This window comes from Protopterus annectens, chromosome 9.part0, assembly GCF_019279795.1.
Source record: "Protopterus annectens isolate FY-2018-M chromosome 9.part0, PAN1.0, whole genome shotgun sequence".
Classification (NCBI taxonomy): Eukaryota; Metazoa; Chordata; order Ceratodontiformes; family Protopteridae; genus Protopterus; species Protopterus annectens.
The window spans coordinates 1,156,119,112-1,156,143,298 of record NC_056743.1 but is presented as its reverse complement, the minus strand read 5'-3'; the positions used below and the strand labels follow the sequence as shown (position 1 = coordinate 1,156,143,298).

The 24,187-nt window shown below is 38.7% G+C and overlaps 1 protein-coding gene across 2 annotated transcripts in view; it reads right to left on the bottom strand.

Annotated features, from left to right (window-relative positions):
• LOC122811888 (delta-like protein 1) overlaps nucleotides 1–24,187 on the bottom strand; it is a 540,266-nt gene that overhangs the window by 278,820 nt on the left and 237,259 nt on the right. For both annotated transcript variants that reach the window (XM_044084029.1, XM_044084030.1), the window contains exon 5: nucleotides 7,662–7,757. In XM_044084029.1, the coding sequence (XP_043939964.1) occupies nucleotides 7,662–7,757 (96 nt within the window). The remainder of the gene's footprint in view (nucleotides 1–7,661; nucleotides 7,758–24,187) is intronic.

The following is a 24,187-nucleotide window of genomic DNA, read 5'->3' as shown; positions in this document are numbered from 1 at the left end:
AACACATAATATGGTTTCAAATAAACTCCACCGGCAGCGATGAATATCCACAGACAAAAGATTAATTTTTAAGCACTTTCATTCTTTAATTTCATTAGAACTTCATCAGAAAAAATCTAAACTGAATCAAAACATTTAAATAACCCTCCAAAAAGATCAAATGATTCAATCAGACCAATAGAAACTTGCAATAGCTTACATCACACTTAAACCAAATTAAAAGAACATACGCTAAATATTAGTATACAAAGACTATCAACTAATAAATTGAATTTAAATGTTAATTTAATATTCAGGTATACTTGCGCTGCAGCAAACAACATTTAATGTTCTGCTGTGGTGACCCTTAACCCAGAAAAGCCGAAAGAAGAACAACATTAATAGATTCATTAAGGCCAGGCTTTGATCAGCACCAAGTCTGATCTGTCAGGTTGTTTCTTTGCATTCAAGCATAGTTTTAAAGTCACCAATGAACTCAGTACTGTTAACTGAAACCAATACTGCAAAAGTAAAATGTTTAAAGTTTGTACAAGACACAGCAAGCGTGGCCAAAGCATTAGAAAAGTCTTTCTTTTTAATGGCCAAGCAATGCTCATAAATTCTTCTGTTGAGTGCTCTAATAGTTTTGCCTATATGAAAACTCTGACATGAATTACAGTTAACAGTGTACAAAACACAGTTGGAGCGATAGTCAGATCTTTCTTTGCCCCAAAATAAATATCCACAAGACTTAAACTCGAAGGAAGATGAATTAACAATGTATCTACATTGTTTATAAAGCCCACAACTGTAAATGCAGTATGCTGAACTAGTTTCCTTTATTGTAGAGGTGGCTGTACTTCTTTCCAACATGGATTTAAGACATTGGGATTTTTTAAAGGTGAAAACAGGCTTAGTTCCAATAATGTTGACCAAATTTGCATTGCCCATAAGCACCTTCCAGTTGTCAATAATGCAGTCCTTAATAATACACATGTTGTTACAAATAGGTTAAGGAAAAGTTGATACAAAATTCTTACTGCTCTCTAAATTCACTTCCAGAGGAGTAGGTCCACCAAATTCAGAGGAAAAATTTTTTTCTCAAAATGGGACAAGCTTTTGTATTTTTTAGTAAAAGGATCTCTTCCTCTATTTTTTTGAACCAATGCACACCATAACCTCTATCAATACAAAAAACTGCCCAACTTGGATAATTCACTCAGAAAAACACCTTGTTCAGAGATAAGCCTGTTCAAACACGTGAGTTGCCCTTTAACAGCACCACATTTCATATGCATAGGATGCAAGCTGTCTCTAATACTGATTAATGAATGTAGACTTCCTAAAAATTTGGCTAACAAATACCTCATTAGTTTAATCAAAAGTTAAGTGAATATTCAAAAAAGTTAACACTGCTACCAAAGCCGCCAATGTTACGCCTCAAAAAGTTAGTACTTTCATTCAAGTCATTTACAAAGGAGGCAAACTCTTCATAGCCACCCCCACAAAATAGAAAGTTCATCTACGTAACATCTATAGAACAAGATCTTATCTGAATTAGGGTGCTGAACAACACATTTTTGTTCCCACATCACCATGAATAAATTAGCAAACACAGGGACCACTCTAGCCCCCATGGCAACACCAGAGATTTGCTTGAATAATCTCCCATCAAAATTAAAAAACATTGTTGTCATACCTCTCAACCATACCGAATTTCTTGGCTTTTACCGTTTTTTGAGGTCCAAATAATGGGGTACCACGATTCTGGAGTGGCACCCCTTAATTTCTGATTTTCCCAGCTCTTTTTTTAAAATTTTCGTCTGATGTCATCACATGTACGATGACATCAGCTTTGTATAGCCTGCCAGCCTGTCAGAATTGAGATTGGGAGCAACATGTGAGCATTTCCGGCTGGGACATTAAATTTGCGATGGAAATACAAGCTGGCTGGTCTAATCACTGCAGGGAAATACAAGCAGGGGAATCTTTATTTGCATTGCGATGGAATAGATATTTGCATTGCCAAGCAGGGGAATCGTTATTTGCATTGTGATGGAAGGAATGGAAATACAACCAGGGGAATCGTTATTTGCTGGAACATACGTGTTGTGGAAATACAAGCTGCTGGACCAAGGGAATCGTTATTTGCAAAGGAAATACAAATAGTAGTAGTAAGTTTTGCAATGGAAATACAAGGATGTGTGTGTGTGTGTGTGTGTGTGTGTGTGTGTGTGTGTGTGTGTGTGTGTGTGTGTGTGCGCGCGCATGTGTGTGTGTTGTGATTCTGCAAGCAGGTTAGCACTCAAGTCAAGCACTGTTTTTATGCAGGTAAAGAAGGAGTGAGAGTGGCAGCAGCTTGCTTCTTTTACTTAACAGCCAGTTTTAACGGCAGGAGGAGTGTGCTATGTGTGCTACATTATGTACTGCTACTTAACGGCTGCAGGCAGGGTTATGTTTGTCAGCTTAATGGCATGATTGTGCTACATTTGTACTGTTACTTAACAGCTGCTGCAGGCAGGGCTATGTTTTTTTTTTTTTACTTTAACAGTACTGTAACTTTAAGAGCCGTTTGCTAGCTTCTTTTACTTAATGGCTGAGGGCCATTACTTAATTGCAGGAGGAGTTAATGATTGCAGGCAGGATTATGTTAGACTGATATTCTTCTTAGTATGATTCAGTTTTGACTCTGCCAAATAGTCCTAGCTTTTCTTTCATTTTAATCCAGTTACACATCTTGTATGTGCATGTGCTATATTTATGGCAGCCAGAAAGCTGGAATATTTTTTTTTTCTGTGCAGTGTGCTCCAGTAATAGGTTTCATAGGTAAGCTTGTGGAATTCAGCCATCCTGGAGCTTATCTTCAGTAACAGTTTATAACAGAGTAGTTCCATATTAATATCAGGGCTGATTTTTTGAAAATAGCTGCTTTAGTCTTATTTGCAATGTTTTGGAAGTTTATTCTAAAGGTTTATGCCAAATTAATTTGTGAATTTATCTCAACATCTGTTGTGATTCAGTTATTATTGAAAGAGATCCAGAATTTCTTGAATAATGATGAGATTTATACAGAGTGCTGTTAAGTTAAGCTTGAGCTTTTGTGATCCTTAAGTGCAAATGATACACTCTGGTATATTGCTGGGACCCACAGAAGTAGTAGCTTTAATCTTGGATAATGTAGATTCTGTTTCTGGGATCAGGATGTAATTAAATTGCAACATGCAACATTGATTTTTTGATGTATAGGGTCTAGTCTGTCCATAAAGAAAATACTGAGAGTTTGTTGATGATATTAACCATTTCTATTTTGTTATGGGCTGCAATGTTTTTGTAATGATGTGTAAAAATGAATATAAAATAGCACTGGTAGCAACAAAGAAAATAAATAATGCTTTCATATCTCTGTAGTAAAATATTTTAAGGAATGAAATTAATTTATATTGAAATTACATCTAAGTGAAGACTGGAGGTAAGGATCTACTAGCACACAGGTGTGGATGATCACTGCCTGTGGATACAGTAGGCAGATGGGAGCAATGTGGGTGGCACAGTATGTTTAATTGTATTTTTATCAATATTTTTAAATCTGAACATGCCATTTATCCACTGCTCTAACAGACCACAATCTTAGCTACATATAAGGCTTAGTTTGTGAATTGTATCTGTAGTACTTGAGGTATAATGGTTACAGTAAGTTGTGGACAATCATAACCATCTCAAGATGCAAGGGAACTCTCTCTCTTTTTTTTTTTTTTTTTTTTTAGATAAATGCACCCACATAGAATAAAGAGCTACTCTGGCTTCATGATGCTTTAGAAAGAAGCAATGAGTTAAGTCATAGAACTGCCTTAGTGTTCTTATTTTATGAGGTCTACAATACTGTATGTGTTGAAGTAATCTGAAGTCTGTTCTCAGTCTGAAGATTTTGGTTTAAGGAGAGTAATTTAGCTTTGTCAAAGTTTTTGCTATTTCTTAATATAGTTTAGCCAACACCATGGCATAGAGGGATAATGCTGTGACTGCATCCCTGGTGACCTGAATTCAACTAGCAGCTTGGTCACCTGAGACACTGGCAGGAAAGAATGGGCATGCCCTTTTGGGTATGCACCTGAATGCAGCTTCAAGTCAATAAGTCAATCCCTGGTGGAGGCTGTGGACACTTGGGGTGACTGTAAACACAGAGGGAATAGGCAAGGGAAATTGGCTGAGTCAATACAGATGCTGGATAATATACCACCGTGTCACCATTGCACATCTGCCTCTGGATGTTCAGTAAGAATGTTTGGATGGAAGGGGAAAGAGTTGAGGCATAACAAACAAAATACCCCCAGCAGTGGTCTGGCAGTGTGCCACAGTTGTCCATTCCTCACTATTCCTGCACATGAGTCAGACAGAACCCAAGGAAGACTACAGTAGCTTTAGTAGACCTGGTGAATAGAGAGAGAAACTGGTGGCAACAAACTGTCAACTGCAAGGATCCAAAAAGACCTAATAGTAAAAATAAAACCTTTTATAGTTTAGTGTTGCCTTTTCTTTAACCTATAAATGACTATATTCACCAACTATAGGATGGTGGTCATTAATGCATTTACCCATAGTATCAGTGACTGCAATATTTTCAAGGTTTAAGGCTAGAGACTTTTCATTGTAAGACTGTATTGCTTTGTTTAGCAGATGTCTATTGGTGTTTGTGCAATAAAATGTAAAATAAAAGTTTTAAATGAAATCCAAATAATCCATTGCAGAAGTAAAGTAGTATGCACATTACAGTGTTTGAGGTAAATGGGGCAAAATAGCCAAGTAATGGGACATTGGACTGGCTACAGGGGTACTCTGCGGCCATATTTTGGTTGTATGTTCTTCAGTTTGCGTTTGAAAGTTGGTATCCCACAATTCCATTAGAGTCGGTGGGGCTACATAATATGTATGCAAATTTTATGTTAATTAGTGTACAGATTTATACCTACTTTCATGGGTCTTTGTCCAGATTTTTGATGTTTCCAGGTTGAGAGGTATGATTGCTGCCCAGAATTAATTCCATAAGAACACAGATGGTATTAACTTCATGGCTAGTGAAAGTGGTAAAGCTGTCCAAATATTCTCTGAAATAAGCAATGCCACTCTCCTAATTGATGGAAGTGTACAAGGAAGCTGCATCAAGTGAAGCAAAATAAAAGGGAATCTTAGGAATGCTTAAATTTCCTAATAACTTTAACAAATACAATGAATCATGGAGATAAAACTGAGAAGCTTGCACCACAGGGTTCAAAGTCTTATCCAGCCAGACAGAAATAGGCTCAGTCTTTGAAGATGCAGCAGACACAATTGGTCTAAAAAGTAGAGTAGTTTGGTTTTTGTGAACTTTAGGAATTCCAAAAAGCACAGCCATTTTTGGAAATTCCACATGCAAAAGGCAATAAGTCTGATAGTCCAACGCACCTTGACAAAATAAATCATATGATGTGTTGTCCACTGTAGAAAAGCTGCTATGGATGAAATCCCAGGAAATTACCTTATAACAGGACTCCTCATTCAGTAGATTATTAATGGCAGCAGTATAATCAGAGGTATTCATGATCACCAGCAGGCCAGTCTTATCAGCTTTCATGACCCTGACATCCTTATTTTTTCATCAAGCAATTTAAAGCAGCTCTCTTGTCAGTTAAAAGATTGTCAGCTTGTAAATTTCAGTTCAGCTTAACTCTCAAATTTTGGTTTGTTGTTCACTCCTTATAAATAGTTCTTTATACAATTGGTATACCACATTTGACATTTTCACTTATACTCCCTAAGGTTTTTATGCTAAAAATAAATAATGCATCCCTCATATAATTCAGTGCCCATCAAATATTTTGATCCGTTAGTTATTTCAGTTGGTAAGAAATGAGAGCATCTTACACCATTAATTCATAGCCAATTTAGCAGGAAAACTGAAATGCTCACTTGAAGAGCAGTCCAAACACATTAAAACTGAGATATGCCTTGACAAAATAGCATACTTTTAACAGTATAATGTCCAGACACCTGTATATTAGACCTGTATATTCATTAAAACAGTTTATGTATGACCAATTGAAGTATCTCCTTCAGTTCACCAGTTACTGAAGGATGTATATCAAAAACTGATGAGTCAAAAAAAAAACATAATTTTTTCTTTTTTTTGCTTAGGGCAAGCCTATGTGTGAGTCAGTTCTCTCACACCCCTTAAATAATATATAACACAGTGCAGAAAAAGGGGGAACCCTGAAAAGTGCTCTGTAGGCATGTTCAATCATTGTAGTGAAACCTACTGGGATATTAAATTTACGAACTAAAACCACTCATCCACCAGTGTTGCAATGTCCTGTAACTATGTCCATAAAAATACTGCAAAATGTAATCATTCCCTGGTCTGAAATATTGTTTGCACTTCTGTTTATATGGTTCATGGTTTGTTGTTTCATTGTGTACAGCTAAGTACAAGAGCTGCAGGATGCCCCTGTACTTTATAAAGGGATCCTATTTTCCCTGAGCACAAATCAGTAGTAATGAAGTTTTGCCTTATTCTGATTCTGTACTCAAATAAGGATCACAATTTTGTGTTACCCATTCTTACTGAGAATGCATTCACTTAATATATTCTTTGGTAGCAGTGAGGAAGGAAAAGCAAATGTACATGCTTACGGTATAGCAGGAGTAAAAAACAGTTTTATGTCGTGTTATTATGAGAAACAATTATCCCATATATTACATTTCTGTTCCTTCATTCAAACACTCACAAGATCAGAAAACTTCTGCAAGGAACACAGAAGGAGACAGTAAGAGCAAGAGGTCAGATTGGAGCAGACTTGAAGATGTGAAAAAAAGGTGTTGCAACTAAATATCTATAAAAGCTTCCACTAAGAGCAGACAAAAACAAATGCACTGAGGACTGAAATCCCCAAACTGCATTTGTCAAAAAAGAAGGCCAAAAAACATTTTTTAAGTATTGTTTATAAAGGGGCAAGCCACCTACACCCCCTGATGAGGGGAGCAAGCCCTCCTATCCCTAAACTTATATTTAGTAACTCCACACAAACACCAACTCAAAAAGGTAGAAATTCCCCTGAAAAGGTTATCATTGCTGGCAGAACTCACTGTCAGTAATTTCCTTCAGAGCATCATTGCTGGCAGAACTCAGTGTCAGTAATTTCCAGTGGAGGAACTCTACTCATCAGCAGGTTAAATCTCAGGCAACTGAAGCCTGAGAATTTAATCTTCATCTACCGGTAGGTAGCCCTTATGAAGAGGTTGTTGTTGTGTCTTTTGGCTTTTCCCGGTTAGGGGTCACCACAGTGGAACTCCAGTCCGCTAATGATTGGCAGTAGATATTTACGTGCCGAGTTGCCAGCCCTGACGCACAACCTTCAACGAAGGTACACCCATTCACGCACGTCTCCACACAGAAGATGCTTTAGCTGAGAATCGAACAGGACAACGTCTTACTGTGAGGCGACAATGCTACCGCAGCACCACCACTGTTACAACTAAATACCTATGAAGAGGGCAATGATAATAAATAATAATGACCATTTCAGCATATGAAAATATTGCATGAGCAAACAATACTGAGCAAGTATAAGCTTCCATCATAGACAAAGTCCATAAATTACAATGCATGTCTGTGAGAAAATAATTTGGTTAGTGCCATGCATTACTCCTACCTGTCTGACACTGGGCTCCAGTATACCCAGAGGTGCAGTTGCAAGTGTTAGGGCCAATGCAGAAACCGCCATTTTGGCATGCTTTATCACAAACCGCTAAGATAAAGAGATAAAAGGGAGAAAAAATAAGAAAATGCAATGTTGCATGATGCAGGAGAATTGTTGGAATGAAATACAGTATAATAGTACAAAATCATATAAGGACCTATTAAATCACAATGAAACACTGGTACTGAAATACAACAGGATAGGTATTCAAGTGATTTATAACCAAAAATATACTCACACCAGATCAGCATTTTTATTGCAGTAATAGAGTGGCCTGAACGTTTGTGTACAAAACTTTATAGCAAAGAAAAATGAAAAACATTTTCTTTCACATTCATACCCTGTTGTACTTCATAATAACTTCAAGTGTTGTTCTTATTTTATACCTATTGGTAAAGAAACAGATTCAAGCCAGAATAAAATTAAAACAAACACTTTTTTCCCAAGGATGTACATTTACTCAATCCAACATTGTCAAAATAATAATTAAATGATTCTGTTTTACCTAACTCCAATATGTCTCTGAATTTTAAAAGGCTGGCAGCTGTGATTCCAGTTTGAAAATTGTGTCAAAGAGAAACCATTCTTGTCAATATAGGACTATTAAGTTAACCGTGATCCACTTAAATACCACAAAGAGTGTTGATGTCTTTCCAATTTGGTGCCTTTTTCAGGTTAATGTTATTCATAACATTTTCAGTTAATGTACATTTTGTGTAATCATCTTTACCAAATAACTAATCTTGTTTTCTACTATTCTTGTTTCTGAAGCTTTTAATAGCAGCAGCTCTACTGATGTTGTCTATCTGGATATGGTTGTGTCCTTAGATGCCCTCACGTTTAGTACTACCTCAACTGCCATTGGCAAGAGTAATATCAACAGCTAGATAATACAAATTATTTAAGCTTGGTTATATGGATAAGAAATACATTTTCATCAAAGCGGACAATTCCATTTGAGTAGCAATCACTAGGTGTTTCACCAAGGCTCTGTGATATGATTCCCTTTGTTTAACTTCTTTATGTCTGCTCTTCCATTTTATTGCAATATACGGATAATAAAATTCTCTAAAGAATCACTGGCATGAATATATGACTAATGCACTAGAGGCAGAGTGATGAGGTGTGATTCACTGTCTAAAAATGGATTATTTCGCCATTGACAAATTCAAAAATGAACATACACATCTTTTGCAAGAAACAAAAGTTGTTGCATGAAAGGAAAAGTAGAATCCCCATTGTTGAGTGAAAAATATTATCCCTAATAAGAGAGATGGCATTTTCAAGCATGCAGACATCACTGAACTAAATATCAGTAAATCAGCCTTCAAGGACCAGAATGGCAAACAACTAGAGCTTATATTGAGTCACTGGGATGTGGCATGTAGCAGCATTACATATATTCCTTAAATATAGTATAGTATACAGCTCAGCAAGCTCCTGCTTGGTGCCCTGCAGAGTTCTACAATAGCAGAGAGACAAAAGAGAGACTTTGGAGTGATTAAGTATCATTTTTCTGCATTTTCTTGTTGCCTTTAGCTAATTCCGCCTAAAACACCGAATTTCTGGAGTTTCTGTGATTTTAAAAAGCTTGTTTCAGATTAATATTGTACTTATTTTACTGCCTGCACTTTAATAAAGTTGTTTTTGTGTTTAAATTATCTGTTTAACTGTTGTAGGCTACACACTCAAGTGTGATAGCCATTTCTGTGCATTTAAAGTTTTTTTGATTATATCTGCTTTATTTTATGAAAAAAAAAAAATACTTGTTTTCCCACCTTTCTAAGCTAGTTTAGTCCAGTTTTCAGGTTAGAGCTGAATTCAGGGCTGCGTTACAACTTTCTGTGTTTGCCCATACCTTACTTGGATAGAAGGAAGTTTCTCTGTTCACTGTGGAGAGATAATTTGAGCAGCCTATCTGTCCCTGGAGGAGTGGTTTCAGCCCAGAAATTAGTAGTTTATTGGCCATTTTGGGCTAATTTCTATCTCTTTCATTTCCCTGCTATAAAACCCGCATTTGCAAGTTTTTTGTGCTAGCATACAGCTCAGCAAGCTCCTGCCTGGTGCCCTGCAGAATTCTACAGCAGCAGAGAGACAAAAGAGAGACTTTGGAGTGATTAAGTATCATTTTCTGCATTTTCTTGCTGTCTTTAACTAATTCCACCTAAAACGCAGATTTTCTAGAGTTTCTGTGATTTAAAAAGCTTGTTTCGGCTACATATTGTACTTATTTTACTGCCTGCACTTTAAAAAAGCCATTTTTGTGTTTAAATTACCTGTTTAACTCTTGTAGGCTACACACTCAAGTGTGATAGCCATTTCTGTGCATTTAAAGTTTTTTTTTTGATTGTATCTGCTTTATTTTCTGAAAAACAAAAGTACTTGTTTTCCCACCTTTCTAAGCTAGATTTGTCCAGTTTTCAGGTTAGTGCTGAATTGAGGGCTGAGTTACAACTTTCTGTGTTTGCCCATACATTACTTGGATAGAATGAAGTTTCTCTGTTCACTGTGAGAGAGGGAGCTTTGAGCAGCCTATCTGTCCCTGGAGGAGTGGTTTCAGCCCAGAAATTAGTAGTTTATTGGCCATTTTGGGCTAATTTCTATCTCTTTCATTTCCCTGTTATAAAACCTGCATTTGCGTGGTTTTGCATGCTGGGCAGCGCCGGCTAGCTAGGGTATAACTATTCCTGGATCCACAAAGTCTACTCTTCAATTTTTCTCTTGGAACTAGACAAACTTTCAACTTAAGCAGTCAGATCATTCACTTCTCATCCCGGCACTTGCTCAAAACTCATAGCAAGTACTAATAAACCTTAGCACTAGACATTCCCTATACTGTAGAGAAGGACAAGGCTCTCTATTCGACCTTACCAGCCAATCAGTAAAACAGTTCACTGTACCTATCCAGGTATGTCCAAAGGGCAGTTTCAGGTGTACTCTCCAGTCCAACTGTTGAATCTGGGCATTTTGAGGCAATGTTACAATTGCCTCATGTACACATACAGCCCTCTCCTCCTTCCACCAAGCACTAATACATGCGAGAGATGCAATTATACAGCCAAACTGGAGGCTAAGCTCTCTCAACCCAAGACTGGACCAGGCAGTCAAGAGGAGAAGGGAATTACTTGCATCACACCACCAGTCTCGCATAGATCTATGAAACAAGCACTGACATAAAACACACATAAATACATAAAAACATACTCGGAGGCACTAAATAAAAATCTGCAAAAGCAACAGAGACCTCCAAAGCAGACATCCAAGCAACCTCCACCCTCCAACACAAACCATGAAACACATACTTCACAAAATTGTGTGCCACACAATCACAGCCCTTAAGACAAAATAACATACCCAACACACTAGTAATAGGTGACTCTATAGTCAGGCACACTGACGACCCACTCACTAGGCTGAACAAGGAGAAGGTTACTGTTAGTTGCCTGTCGGGTGCCAGGATCCACCAAATAACACAAGTAAAATAAAAATGAAACCACAGAGTAAAGCAATGAGGGGGCTCAATACGCTCACACAGAGTCCCATATAATGGGTAACAACAATCCTGCAGTCAAAAAAATGCTCCAACGTTGTACAAGTATAAAAGCAGAAGTTTATTGTAGAACAGGGTAGCGCTTTCGCTAAATAGCTTCTTCAGCCCTCTATATGAACAACCATCACTTAATCCCATTTAAATACATAAAAAGGCGCCAAACTAGTATGTATTATTTAAAGGTAAACATACCCAAGCAAAAGCTTGTATGATGAATACCCAAAGCACATAAAAAATTATAAAAAACATCTTATTATAAGACAAATATACACTTTACAATAGTTGTTACAAGGTAACATGCCATAAAATGTCAGAAGTTAATAATGCACTGACATAAAAATTAAAAAACGCATCTCAAACATGACGATGTTCAATATATTATGGGGCCAAAATCTCTGTTGGTCCTGGAACACTTTAGCAATGTCTAAGTTTCCTCATCTTCAAAAGTGGGCGTAATGGGACTTTACCATTAAGTCCCGGTGGAACATCAGCTCGAAATTTGATGATCCAATATGTCTCCCTTGCTTCTGTATAATTCTTAACATCACCCCTCCTATGTGTCCTAAATATTTGTTCCAAAATCCTAAATCCAAAATGATGTTGAAAACCCTGCTCATTTGTATGTTTGGCAAGTGCATTGTGTAAGTGTCCCTTCCTGGTGTGGTATACATGCTCACGAATCCTGCCCCTAAGACAGCGATTCGTCTTACCAACGTAAAACGCTGGACAGGCTACACAGGTAGCTAAGTACACCACATCCTTGGACATACAATTTCCATTTGTGCGTATAATGTGTTCGCTTGATAAAGTAGGGTGCACAAACACTGGATCTGAAAAGATATATGAGCAAAAATTACAACTATTACAGGGTAGCATATAGTATTCCTGCATAGGCAGTGTGTGGTGTCTAGTCTTGGGATAACAGAGTAAATTCTTGAGGTTCTTCTTGTTACGATAGATAAACCTCGGTCTGTCACCAGTGATCTCCTTGATTTTAGGATCTACTGACAAATCATGCCAGTGTCTAATAAAAATGTCTTTGATAAAACCAATATCTCTCGTATAAGAGACAGGAAAGACAATACGTTGGCTTTGCCCAGTCAAGCCAATAGAACTATTCCTCGCTCGAGTACTGTTATTGTAACATACAGCTGCCCTATCAGAAAAATATGGCGTGGCCCTGGTCACTCTAAGATTGGTCGCATCATTCATGCCCTCTTCAAGGTCCAGTGTACTGTAGCCCCATGCTTTTAATCTAGCCTCTAGATCACTAAGACCCATATTGTAAATGGTGTCACTAGGTGTGTACCTGTAGGTGCGCATGGCTTGTCCACGGACAATGTTCTTGTAGACAAAGCTGGGGTGCATGCTATTACGATGTAAAAAAGTGTTCCTATGACAGGACTTGCGGTGCAACCCAGTATTCACCATACCACTCGGTAGCTTCTCTACATAGATATCCAAAAAAGGGATACGTGTGTCAGACCATTCCATTGTGAAATTCAAAAACTCTACAGCCGCATTGACCTCTCCATAGAATCGTGTAAGTTGTGTAGATGTCCCCTTCCAGACCAGGAAAAGATCATCCACAAAACGCCTATAGAATGGTACATATTCCTGGTACATCTGATTTTGAAAAAGAAACCTATACTCCCATTCAGCCATGACCAGATTGGCGTAGCTATTGGCACAAGAAGTGCCCATAGCTACGCCATCTCTTTGGAGGTAGGACTGTCCTTGGAAACAGAATACATTGGAGTTCAAAACAGTCTCCAATAAACATAGGATAAGATCAATCTCAGAGCTAGATACTGTCACTGTCCTCCTCAAATAAGTACCAACCATTTCAATGCCTATTGCATTCGGTATAACTGTAAAAAGTGATTGGACATCCATAGTAACCCAAATGATGTCCCCTATGTTCGTATCAGTATTAATATATTGGTACAAATCCAACAAAAACTGTTTTGTATCTTTGAGAATATAAGTATTACTGTCTACTGCTGGTCTAAGTTTGCCCTCTACATAAATGGAGAGGGATTCTGTAGACCACCCTCTCCCTGCAACTATTGGTCTCATCGGTGGAAGGATAGGATTCTTATGAATCTTGGGGAGGCCTTGTATCACTGGTAACAAGGGATAAATGACATAAAGGAACTCAAATAGTGTTTGATCTATAACCTCATTGGTTAACAAGTCTTTCAACAACAACTGTACCCTGCGTATAATATCGTCAACTCTGTCCTCTGTGATAAGTTCATAAAATCTCTCCTCTCCCAGCATGTGCACCATGTCATGTTGGTACCTATCTGTATCAAAGATGACAATTCCTCCTCCCTTGTCCGCTGGACGTATAGTGATGTCACTATTCTGACACAGCGAGTCTAACGCTCTTCTTTGGTTGTATGTAAGGTTATACTTATACTTATAATGAGGAAGATGTTGATCCTTTAACTTATATAACTCATCCTCGACTAACTTACTGCAGGCTGCAACTAAAGGATGTATAGGTGGTGTGAACGTGCTGGGTTTCCTGTAGGAGTGAATAGGTATAATGTCCATACCATTAAAATGTACACTCAATGAAAGATTCCTAATAAACAACTTAAATTCCCTCACCGTATCTACATAACTACTGTAAGTGGTGGGGATAAAAGTAAGGCCTCTTGATAAAACTTGTAATTCATTCGGGTTCAGCACATAACTGGATAGATTGAAAATTAAGTCAAATGCTTCCCCTCCCACATCTTGATGTTCCGGTTGGGCTGTCTGTCCGGAGAAAATTTCCGTTTCTGACGCCCCCTGCTGATGGAACGCGTCCTCACCTCTTTGGTAAAGGACCGAATGGGGAAAGGGTGCTTACTATCAAAGGAATGCTTAGAACAAAAAGAGGTAGATGCATTCCCAGTATCATTATCAGTGGAATTGATGGAATTAGACTTTGTTGCATTTGTAATTTTCCTCCTGACCACAGGTTCAGGTGGAATAGACCCTGTCTCACCTAAGACATTTGTGTCTACACCAACTGTGTCAATGTTAACAGAGGCAACAATACCAATAGCTGAATTATCAATAACTTCAGTCAATTCATTAGCAATAACATTGTTAACAATATTGGCTGTAACACCAGTACCAGTATCAGACATAATCACATTGTCAGAATCAGTCGCCTTCCCCACAGGGGTAGCAATATTATGTCCAGTGTCGGTCTCTGTATGCATACGGCAGTAGTTGCATTATTCCTGGGCCACATAAAAATCTGACCCATTTTAAAATCATTGCTGTCCATTTGTAGCTTAGCCCTCTTTTGATTCAGGATGCGTCGCTCGTATTGCAATACATTGTCTAACAACAGTTCAAAAGCATTGTCTACAGCTGAGGCAGGATACCTAGCATAAATTGCTGACTGTTGACTCTGTATATCCTGCCTTAATGCTTCTTCTATGGGGTTAAAAAACCTATTCATTAACCTCATGTAGTTGAGGCTTACCTCGATGTTTAACTGCTGCCACTCGAACAGCAGTTCAGGATAGAGGGTTGCCGTAGTCGGCATCTTTAAAACCCTGAGACCTCTAGGAACCAAACGGCGTTGAATGAAGACCTCAAAGTGCTGGCGTTGCGTCTGCATACGCTTCATCTTAAATAGATCAAACTCCAGCTTCTCAACAGCTAGACGCAAACCTTCTCTGTTAAACGTTGCACTATCTGTTATAGACATTTGATTCTCCTGTTCAGTAAATGTATCCAGCGGATTATATTCCGCTCGCAAACAGTCAACCATCCGAGCAGAAACAGGACGTGACATCACCGGTGCTTCCTGACGATCGCGTATTGTATATGGTAGTTCAATCTGTTGCTGTGCCCCTTCAATCATGCCTCCGTCCAAACCAAAAAAGCCCAAGAATAAACAATGAAATAAAATCGTTTGTGAGGAGTAAATACTCTGTAGTGTTAGCCAAAATAGAAGTAAAATAAAAATGAAACCACAGTACAAATATGACTCTATCATTGTCCATGTTAGTGTGAATGACCTGAGCCGTACCTCCCTGGACTACATGAAAAGAGACATGGAGGAGCTCTCTGATCACATAGCCCAGGCTGGTATGACCCTGACCCTGAGTAGCATCCTGCCCACACCAAGAATGATACCACGGTATAGAGAAAAAATTATGAATTTCAACAATTGGCTAAGCTTCTGGTGTCATTCAAAGGGGATCCAGTGTCTATCAGCCTGGGATGACATACTCGACAAGCCACACTGCTTTGCTAGAGACGACTTGCACCTGTCACCCTTAGGCCTTCGAATACTGGCCAAGGCTCATAGTGCATTTTTTAGGCAAGTCTCAAAAGACAAACCCTCCGTTGTAAATAGCACAATTATCAAAAAACTGAGGGTAATGCTGCTCAATGCCAGAAGTCTAAACCTCAAAATGCATGCACTCCTCAGTATGGAGAAAATCAATATATGTGCAGTAACAGAAACCTGGTTTAAGGGACCAGAGAGCACCCCAGCACTACCAGGCTACAACTCATGCCATGCATTTCAGCCACAAAACCCGGACCGAAATACAAAAGGCGGGGGAGTATCCATATTCGTCAAGGATACCCACACCTCCAGGTTAGTGGCACAGCACGATGCTTCAGAGATCATCCACGTGCAATTAACAACGGGCAAAACTGCTATTCAAATTATAGCTTGCTACAGATCACCCACCATGTCCCAGGATCCCCACTCCACATTCCTGGAAACACTGGGAAACATAAAGGTCCCACCAAACACCCTGATATTGGGTGATTTCAATTACTCAAACATTAACTGGGAGAACCACTCAAGTACAAACTCCCTGGCCCAACATTTTCAAGAATTTATAAATTCAAATGCCCTGGATCAACTGGTTAACTCCCTCACCAGAGGTGACAACATATTGGACCTGGTCATCACCAACATGGGCGACCCCAACTCCTCGCTGGTTAGATCTGACCATTAACTAATCACTCTGGATATCCACATTCCACCACCACCCCCGGTCAAAGAAACCACCATGAAAAACTTTTCAAAAGCAAACTTCACGTTACTTAAGACCGAGGTGGGAAGTTTCAAAGCCCCCATGCTAAAGGAAACGCTGTCCAAGCTGCAAAATCCTTTACTAATGCACTCTATGGGCACCTACAAGAATGCATGGATCGTGCTATCCCAAACAAATCCAAGACTCACTCCTCCAAGAATAGGAAACCAGTCTGGTGGACCCCTGCCATAAACAAGCTATACAATAGAAGGAGGAAACTAGTACAGCAAAGAGTAAAATCCCAAGAAGGGAAGACATCCCTGATCAGTATCAGCAAGAAACTATGTTCCCTCATAAAATCATCCAAGGCTAGCTTCGAAAGAAAAATTGCCATGGACTCCAAAGATAACCACAAGGCATTCTTTAGCTATGTCAAGAATCTAAGTGGCAATTCTCAGATCTGCTTGGAGTTAGTGCAGAATGGCACAAAATACACTGAACCGACTGATAAAGCCAATATCCTGGCAGACAGGTTCAGTGCAAACTTCACCCCCCCTCACCCCCAAAAGGGCCCATAACTATACCAGAAGAATGTAGTGCTCCTGAAATCACAGACACTCAGGTTAAAACAGCCCTCTCCAAAGCCAAAAACACAGCATCGATGGGACCGGACGGTGTCCCAGGCTGCGTCCTACACAAGCTCAAAGATGAACTAACCCCTCAGCTAAACACACTGTTTAAACTCAGCCTCTCCACAGGCTATGTGCCCACATAGTGGCGCACAGCAATGGTTATTCCACTCCACAAAGGTGGAGCCACAACAGACCCCGGGAACTATTACCCTATAAGCCTGACTAGCTTGGTCTGCAAAGCTATGGAGTGTATCATCATGGATCTCATTAACAAAGACATTGGAAACCTCCAAACACTGGACCCTACCCAATTCAGCTTTGTCAAGGGCAGATCATGCCTCCTAAACCTGGTGGACTTCTTTGAGACAGTTATCAAGTACTGTTTCAAAACTTCCTCTATCAAATATATATGCATGCTAAACCAATAACATTAAATATAAAAGTAAATATTGTATAAAAACATAATAACAGATACATTAAGAATTAGTAAACAGTAAACAAATGAAATAGCTTATATAATCAATTGAACTATTTAAAAACATTTTAGAAAAATGTAATTATAGAAGTCCTATGACAGGCAGTCTGACTTACTTTTCAAAACAAGCTTGATAGATATTACGTCATTAGTATCTGGTGGGGCAGGGGAATTTAATAAATTTGCCAGTGAAGCTCCCTCTTCTCAAAAAAGGTTTCCCAATCACCACCCCTTTCTGGGCATTCAACCTTCTCAAAAATGGTAAAGTCAAATTTCTTAAAATCCTTGCACACCAAAGAATGCTTATAAAGGGCATTACAAGAGTTGGCTTTACCAATTGCATATACATGCTGATATATTATTGTCCACAAAGGTCCAATAGTTTTGCCAACATAGAATGCTGGACAAGATAGACAGAAGGCTATATATACAACACCATTAGTACTGCAGTCAAATCTGCCATGGACTGTAATCAATCTAGGAAAACCTTTCACAAAAAACTACTGCCTTCAAAAATAAGTCTACACTGTTTGCAGGTTCTGCACTGCTTCATGTCCCAACCTTTGGTAGAAACATTGTCATAACTCCTGCCTGCTTCGAGGATTTTTTTTTTAAAACAAATCTAGGTTGTTACCCCAACCAGTCGGTTAACCCAAGGCATCCAAAAACAGTACTCCAGTGTGCTTTGATGGAACTTTTCAAAGAATGGACGTCTTTGCTTTATTGCAGGACCAACACCTGTGAAGGGTTATCTGGACTTTTATCATTGTTTTTATTCTGACCCACCATGGATCCAGGTTGTCCTATAATGGAGCCATATCAAGAATTTCTGTGCTCTATCACAAAACTACTAAGTTCATCCAACATGCTCTCTGGGTAGCCCCAACTTTTAAACATTTCACAAAGTTTTATAGCTTCAACTTGAAAGTTGGTGTCATCAGAAACTAATCTATTAAGCCTGATCCGTTGACCTTTCACCAAATTCTTTTTTTGCCATGCAGGGTGTTGACTATCAAAATGCAAATACGCATTCGAAAAAGTGTTTTTCCTGAAAATGTTGGACTCGTATCTTTGTTCCTCGAACTTTTTGCACAATGTGATGTTGAGAAAATCAACAGGATATATGTTCCATTGGTGGGTAAATTCTAGGAAGTTAGTGGAGAGGTTTAAAAAGTCCATAAAAGATTTCAATTCCTCTAAATTGCCCTTCCATAAAATAAATATATCATCCAAGTATTTGAGATAAACTCCAATCACAGAAGAAAAAGGTGAACTTAAAACCATGGAGGTTTCCCAGAACCACAAAACCATGTTGGCAAATATGGGAGTTGAAGCTGCCACCATGGCCACACATCTGTCTTGTTTGTAATATTCACCATCATAACATACAAAGTTGTTAGTCAGTACAAGCTTCATGCACTGCAGGATCAGTCTAACATCAGTATCCCTCAGATCTATGCCCTTTACCATATCTTGATGAAACCAGTCCAACCCCTCCTCATGGGGTTGACAGAAAATAAGTCTCTGATGTCTATTGTAACAGAGGGCCTTAGGCAAAAACATGGTTTTAGACATAATCTCAAGAAAATGAAGAGTCCTTTAGTATATGTTGCTTATCCACTGTAAATGACTTAAGCTTAAAGTCAAAAAATTTGGAAAAGGTTCCATTTTAGACCGAGCAGGAGCAACAATGGGTCTTAATGGGGGGTCAGATTTCAATTTATGGAACTTAGGAATTCCAAACATTGCTGGAATCCTAGGTTTCCTCACTACCAAAAATTGCCTAGTGCTCATAAGTAAATTGAACATCACAAAAATGTCCTCCAAAATCATCTCAATAGCATGATAAGCAATGTTGATTTTGTTCCCTGAAACTTCAATAAAAAATGTTCCATTATGTAAATAAGCCAACAATTTGGAAGAATAACAGTGTTTGTCTATATGACCACTCCCCCACCTTTATCAGGTTTCATGATGCGCAAACTGTTATCACTGGCCAATTTGTATAACAGTTCCATCTCCTCGGGAGTAAGATTGTAAAATTTAGGTTTTCTGCTATTATAACACCATGTTTTTCTCACATAACCTCTCAAACAAGTGAATGCTAGGTAAGAGAGGTGGGTTAAAAATGCTAGTTCTTTTTATGCCAAAACTAGCGGAGCTTTGGTCATTAGGGGGTAGAATACATTGCATGTTCAGCTTCCTGGTAAACAATTTAGGCTCAGTCAATAAATCCACCATATCAGGCTTGCTGGAAGGCACATATTTAAAACCTTTTTGAAATAGGGTGCCAATGGTGTGAGTGATGTTAAGTAGGGAAAAACTGTATATCACACAACACCCAAAATTAAAAACAGAATTAGTAACTTCTTTTTCCTTTTCCAGAGACTCTGGGAGGATTACTTCCGAAACCATCTGTTCCAGTGGTTGGTTTTCCAAAAAAACCTGTTGTCGGTGTCCTTCTTAGGGACTAGAGGGTTAATTGGCTTGACAATCCCTTCCCTCCTCTAACCTCTTAGATCTGTGGGAGCATATCACTTCCCATTTCTAGCATTTCCCATTTCTATCCTGATTAACAGATCCATCTCAGAGGGAGCCATCCCAGCAATATGGAAAATTTCACATGTAATACCTCTCCATAAAGGAGGTAGTTCCACAAAACTATCTAACTTTAGACCTATAGGCATTCTTTCACCACTAGCTAAAATCATGGAAAGATGCATCCACAAACAAATCATGCACTTTCTTATTCAAAACAGACAGCTCGCTGACTCTTAGCACTGCTTTAGGCCATTCCACAGTACCACCACGGCTCTTCTATCTTTCTCTAATGTCATCAGTCTTAATCATAACAACAAACTATCCTCAGCACTCTTCCTAGATCTTTCAGAAGCTTTCAACATGGTCAACCATCAGCTACTGCTCAATACCCTGCAATCCATCAGTTTAGAGTGCCAAGCAATACAATGGTTTCACTCTTACCTAAACAGTAGACAGCTGTCTATCTTATGGCAGAGCAATCTGTCATTCCGACTCTCTCTAACCCTAGGAGTTCCATGGGGCTCCATACTAGGGCCCCTTCTTTTCTCAGTCTTTATCAATGATCTACACACAACCATCCCAGGAGCCACCTGCATCCAATATGCAGATGACTCAACACAAATATGCTCTGCTTCCTCACCAGCACTGCTGTCCCTAACCCAGATCACTTTCTGCACTGTAGAACCTGGCTAGCTAATCGTCACCTGCTTCTAAATCCTAACAAAACCAAGCTGCTACTTTTCTCTCCTAACCGTAGAATTTCTCCTGCATCCTTCAACATTAAATCTAACAAAGACACCATTATCTCCCCAGATGACCACACTAAGCTTCTAGGTGTAATAATTGACAACAACCTTAAATTTGATAAGCATGTAAATCACTCTATTAAGTCCATCAACAAAAAACTTGGCTCCCTGTACAGAGCCAAACCTTTCCTCACCCCTCTAGCTAGGGTAGCTATTGAAGATCCTACCTCCTCTCTACCCTTATGTATGTCTTCCCTGTACTCACTGACCTATCCAAAACTGATCTCAATAAATTATCAGGATGTTATAATCATATAGCCAGATTCGCTAATGGCATGGCTTTTAGGATTAATCATTGTCAGAACCTAAAAGCACTAGGATGGCTTGAATTTCCTACCCTTCTGCAGTTCAACCAGCTTATAGTAGTGCATAAAACACTCCACCAACCAGAAAACACCCCTGCTCTCAAAAATATTTTCATCCCCCATAGTGCCCCCAGGCCACTACGCTCATCTAATAAACTAATGATACTGACCCAAAAATCCACCAACTCTGCAGGCGATGCTCTATTTGCCAACTCAATCGGTAAAATCTGGAATCTACTCCCTACTACCATTACCAAGGAAACCTCACTACCCCGATTTAAAAGAGAACGTAAAAAATACATCATATCTCATTGGCTGTGCTCTTGTTCTAAACCTGATTAACAACTTCACTAAAACATGTTTTGCTCTCCAACCTGCGGTTTAGCTAATTATCCATGCCTCATATCATATGTAAGTCTGCACATTGTGAATTATGATATCTGCTTGCATCCTTCATTTACATTTTGATATGTTTCCTCATATCATATGTATGTCTGCACATTGTGAATTATATCTGCTTGTATCCTTTGTCTATATTTTGATATGTTTCCTGAGTTTATAACTCAGTTATGTATGTACTGTCTCTGTTTTTTGTAGGTGGAGCCTTTCTCCCCGGGCCACCACTGAAAATGGACATGTACCCAGTCGGACTATCCTGGTCAACAAATGTAAAATAAAATAAAATAAATAAATATTACCATCCCCCTGTTCCCCACTGACTTTGCTCAGATCAGTATTGGATGATGCTCCAACATTATCCTTTGATTTTCCTCCTCCACGTGGGGCAGGGTAGACTTTGTTGATCTTGTAGTCATTGATGTCTCTGAGAATCTTTCTTTTTTTCCTTGTAAAGGAAGCTGTCTCATGTTCTGACACGTTTTTAGAATAGACTGGAATTTCTCAAATCGATGCTCAAACAATAAATTTCTCTGTATCTCAGAATCAAAATTACTAATTTCCTCCTCTACCTGGTTCAACCCCCTCAGATTATTCCAAACAATAATATTCATATATTCAATATCTATACGGTCGAAAAATTCCACAAGTTCAAAGTGCAACAGGGACCCATGGATAACCCCATTGGGGTATTTCCAAATTCATTAGCCATTTGGTACTCACTTGTTACTGATACAATAGTTAAGAAAAGAATTGTCCAACTGTATTGACTTAAATTTAGTAAAAAAAATTATTCAAATTTGTTAATTCTTGCTTCGAATGTAAGTTCACAATTACAACACTGGCTATTGTTCTTCTCAGAATTCTGGACTACTTATTCACAAAATAAATGTTTCAGGGTAAACCAATCTTGAATGTTAAAACTTCCCCTAGAACTGGACTTCAGAGTTATGGTGTACTATGCTATGTTTTTCGTGGTGTCTCTTAGATGAGAAAAGAGTCCAACTTCACATTCCTAGACTTGGAGAAAGCATATGACAAGATTTTAAGAAAGCTGATTTGGGCAGTCCTGTAATAGTATGAAGTCCCAGAAGGATTGGTAGAATTTATGCAGGCTATGTGCATGGACCCAGTGACACAAGTGCAAACAATATTTGACTCACAGAGGTGTTCCTAGTGGGAGTGGTTGTGTATCAAGGTTCATCTCTGAGCTGTTTTTTGCTGGTGATGTACAACATTAACAAACAGATGAGAGAGAACAGGTCAACAAAGCTGATGTATGCTGATAATGTTGCATTTCAAGCAGACTCTGAACAGGAACTTCAAGTAAATGACAGGTGAATTTATGACTCTCAGAATTTAAAACTCGTCCTTCAGATATCTATCTGCCCTGAGACAGCAACATTGTATCTTCTGATATGGTTCTTCTGATTTCATATAATTTTATATATGCTTTCATATCTGAAAGGTGGTAACCTTTTAGATTCCAGTAATTATTCTGAGGTGATTAAATGTTTCTAAAATTCTAAGTCGTGCATGTTAAGTTCTTTTAGTCTTTCTTTACATGGATTCTGGTGTAGAGTCCTTGAGCTCCTGTGCATCTGCTCTGTCTACATACTTGCAATAAGGCTGCTTCTAGAACTGCATACAACAGTACTGATCCACAGAAAAGGGTGATGACAGTTTTTCTTTTTTTGCTTGTGCTGCCTTTCTCTTCTTAAGTAAAACAAACCCAAACTAACTTCACTGCTGCTTCTCTTCTTTATGCCATGCACACTTTTGGTCATCTAATATAAGTTCCCAAAGTACTCCTGCCCATTTCCTATGGCCACTGTTACCCCTCCAGTTGTTCACTTTTTCAGGTATATATTAATTTTAAAAAGACTGCTAGCATGATGAGCAGAAATGCCAGATGGAGTGTTTGAGACAAAAATTCTGCACATTCAAGCTGCACACAGCTCTTACTTTTTATTCCATGTGGAGTCCCCCCAGCCCCACATACACACACCTCATACAAAGGGATACCCCTGAAACTTCTTAATTATAAAGAACTCTGAGGGTACTGTATCTTAGGAAAAGGAATATGTGATATCTGAGTACTGGAGGTTCATACAATCCAATGCAATAGATTGTGGTTCATTTGGTTGGTCTCCAAACAGCCATATTATGCCATTAACCCCTGATATTTTATTTTACAAATGCGCTGTTTTGCATATTGCATGCCAAATTTAAATTAATACATGTGGCAGAACATATGTCAGCCCAGAAAAGTTAATTTTGATCCTTTTATCCCTCCTTGTCTATCAACAACATGATATAGCTTTGTGGCACATGAATAACACACTGCTTTCCTTTCAGACTTTCAATAATGTCACTTCTAAAGAAAACAAAGGCCCAGACCCACTGCTATCCCTTTTAATGCCTCACTAGTAGCAATATTTTGTTTTCCTGAGTGGCTCAGTTTTGTCTATTTCAGCTACTAATGTCCATCTTATTTATAATTTATCAATATTGTTAATTTATGTTTTTTTTTCTTTATCATGTTGCAGTCACTTAAACTCTGTGACTCAGCTGGACATCTGTATGTGCTTAGAAGTCATCCTCACCATTAGAAAGTCCTTTATCCTGTGAAGAAGCCACCTTGATCCAGACTGCGTAAAGCAAACATCTATGCCTTTTGCTGCAGATGGCACTGTAAATCTATCATACATGTATATAGCATATATCTTGTTGAAGATGTGACTACCTTAATGTTTGCCTGTCCCTT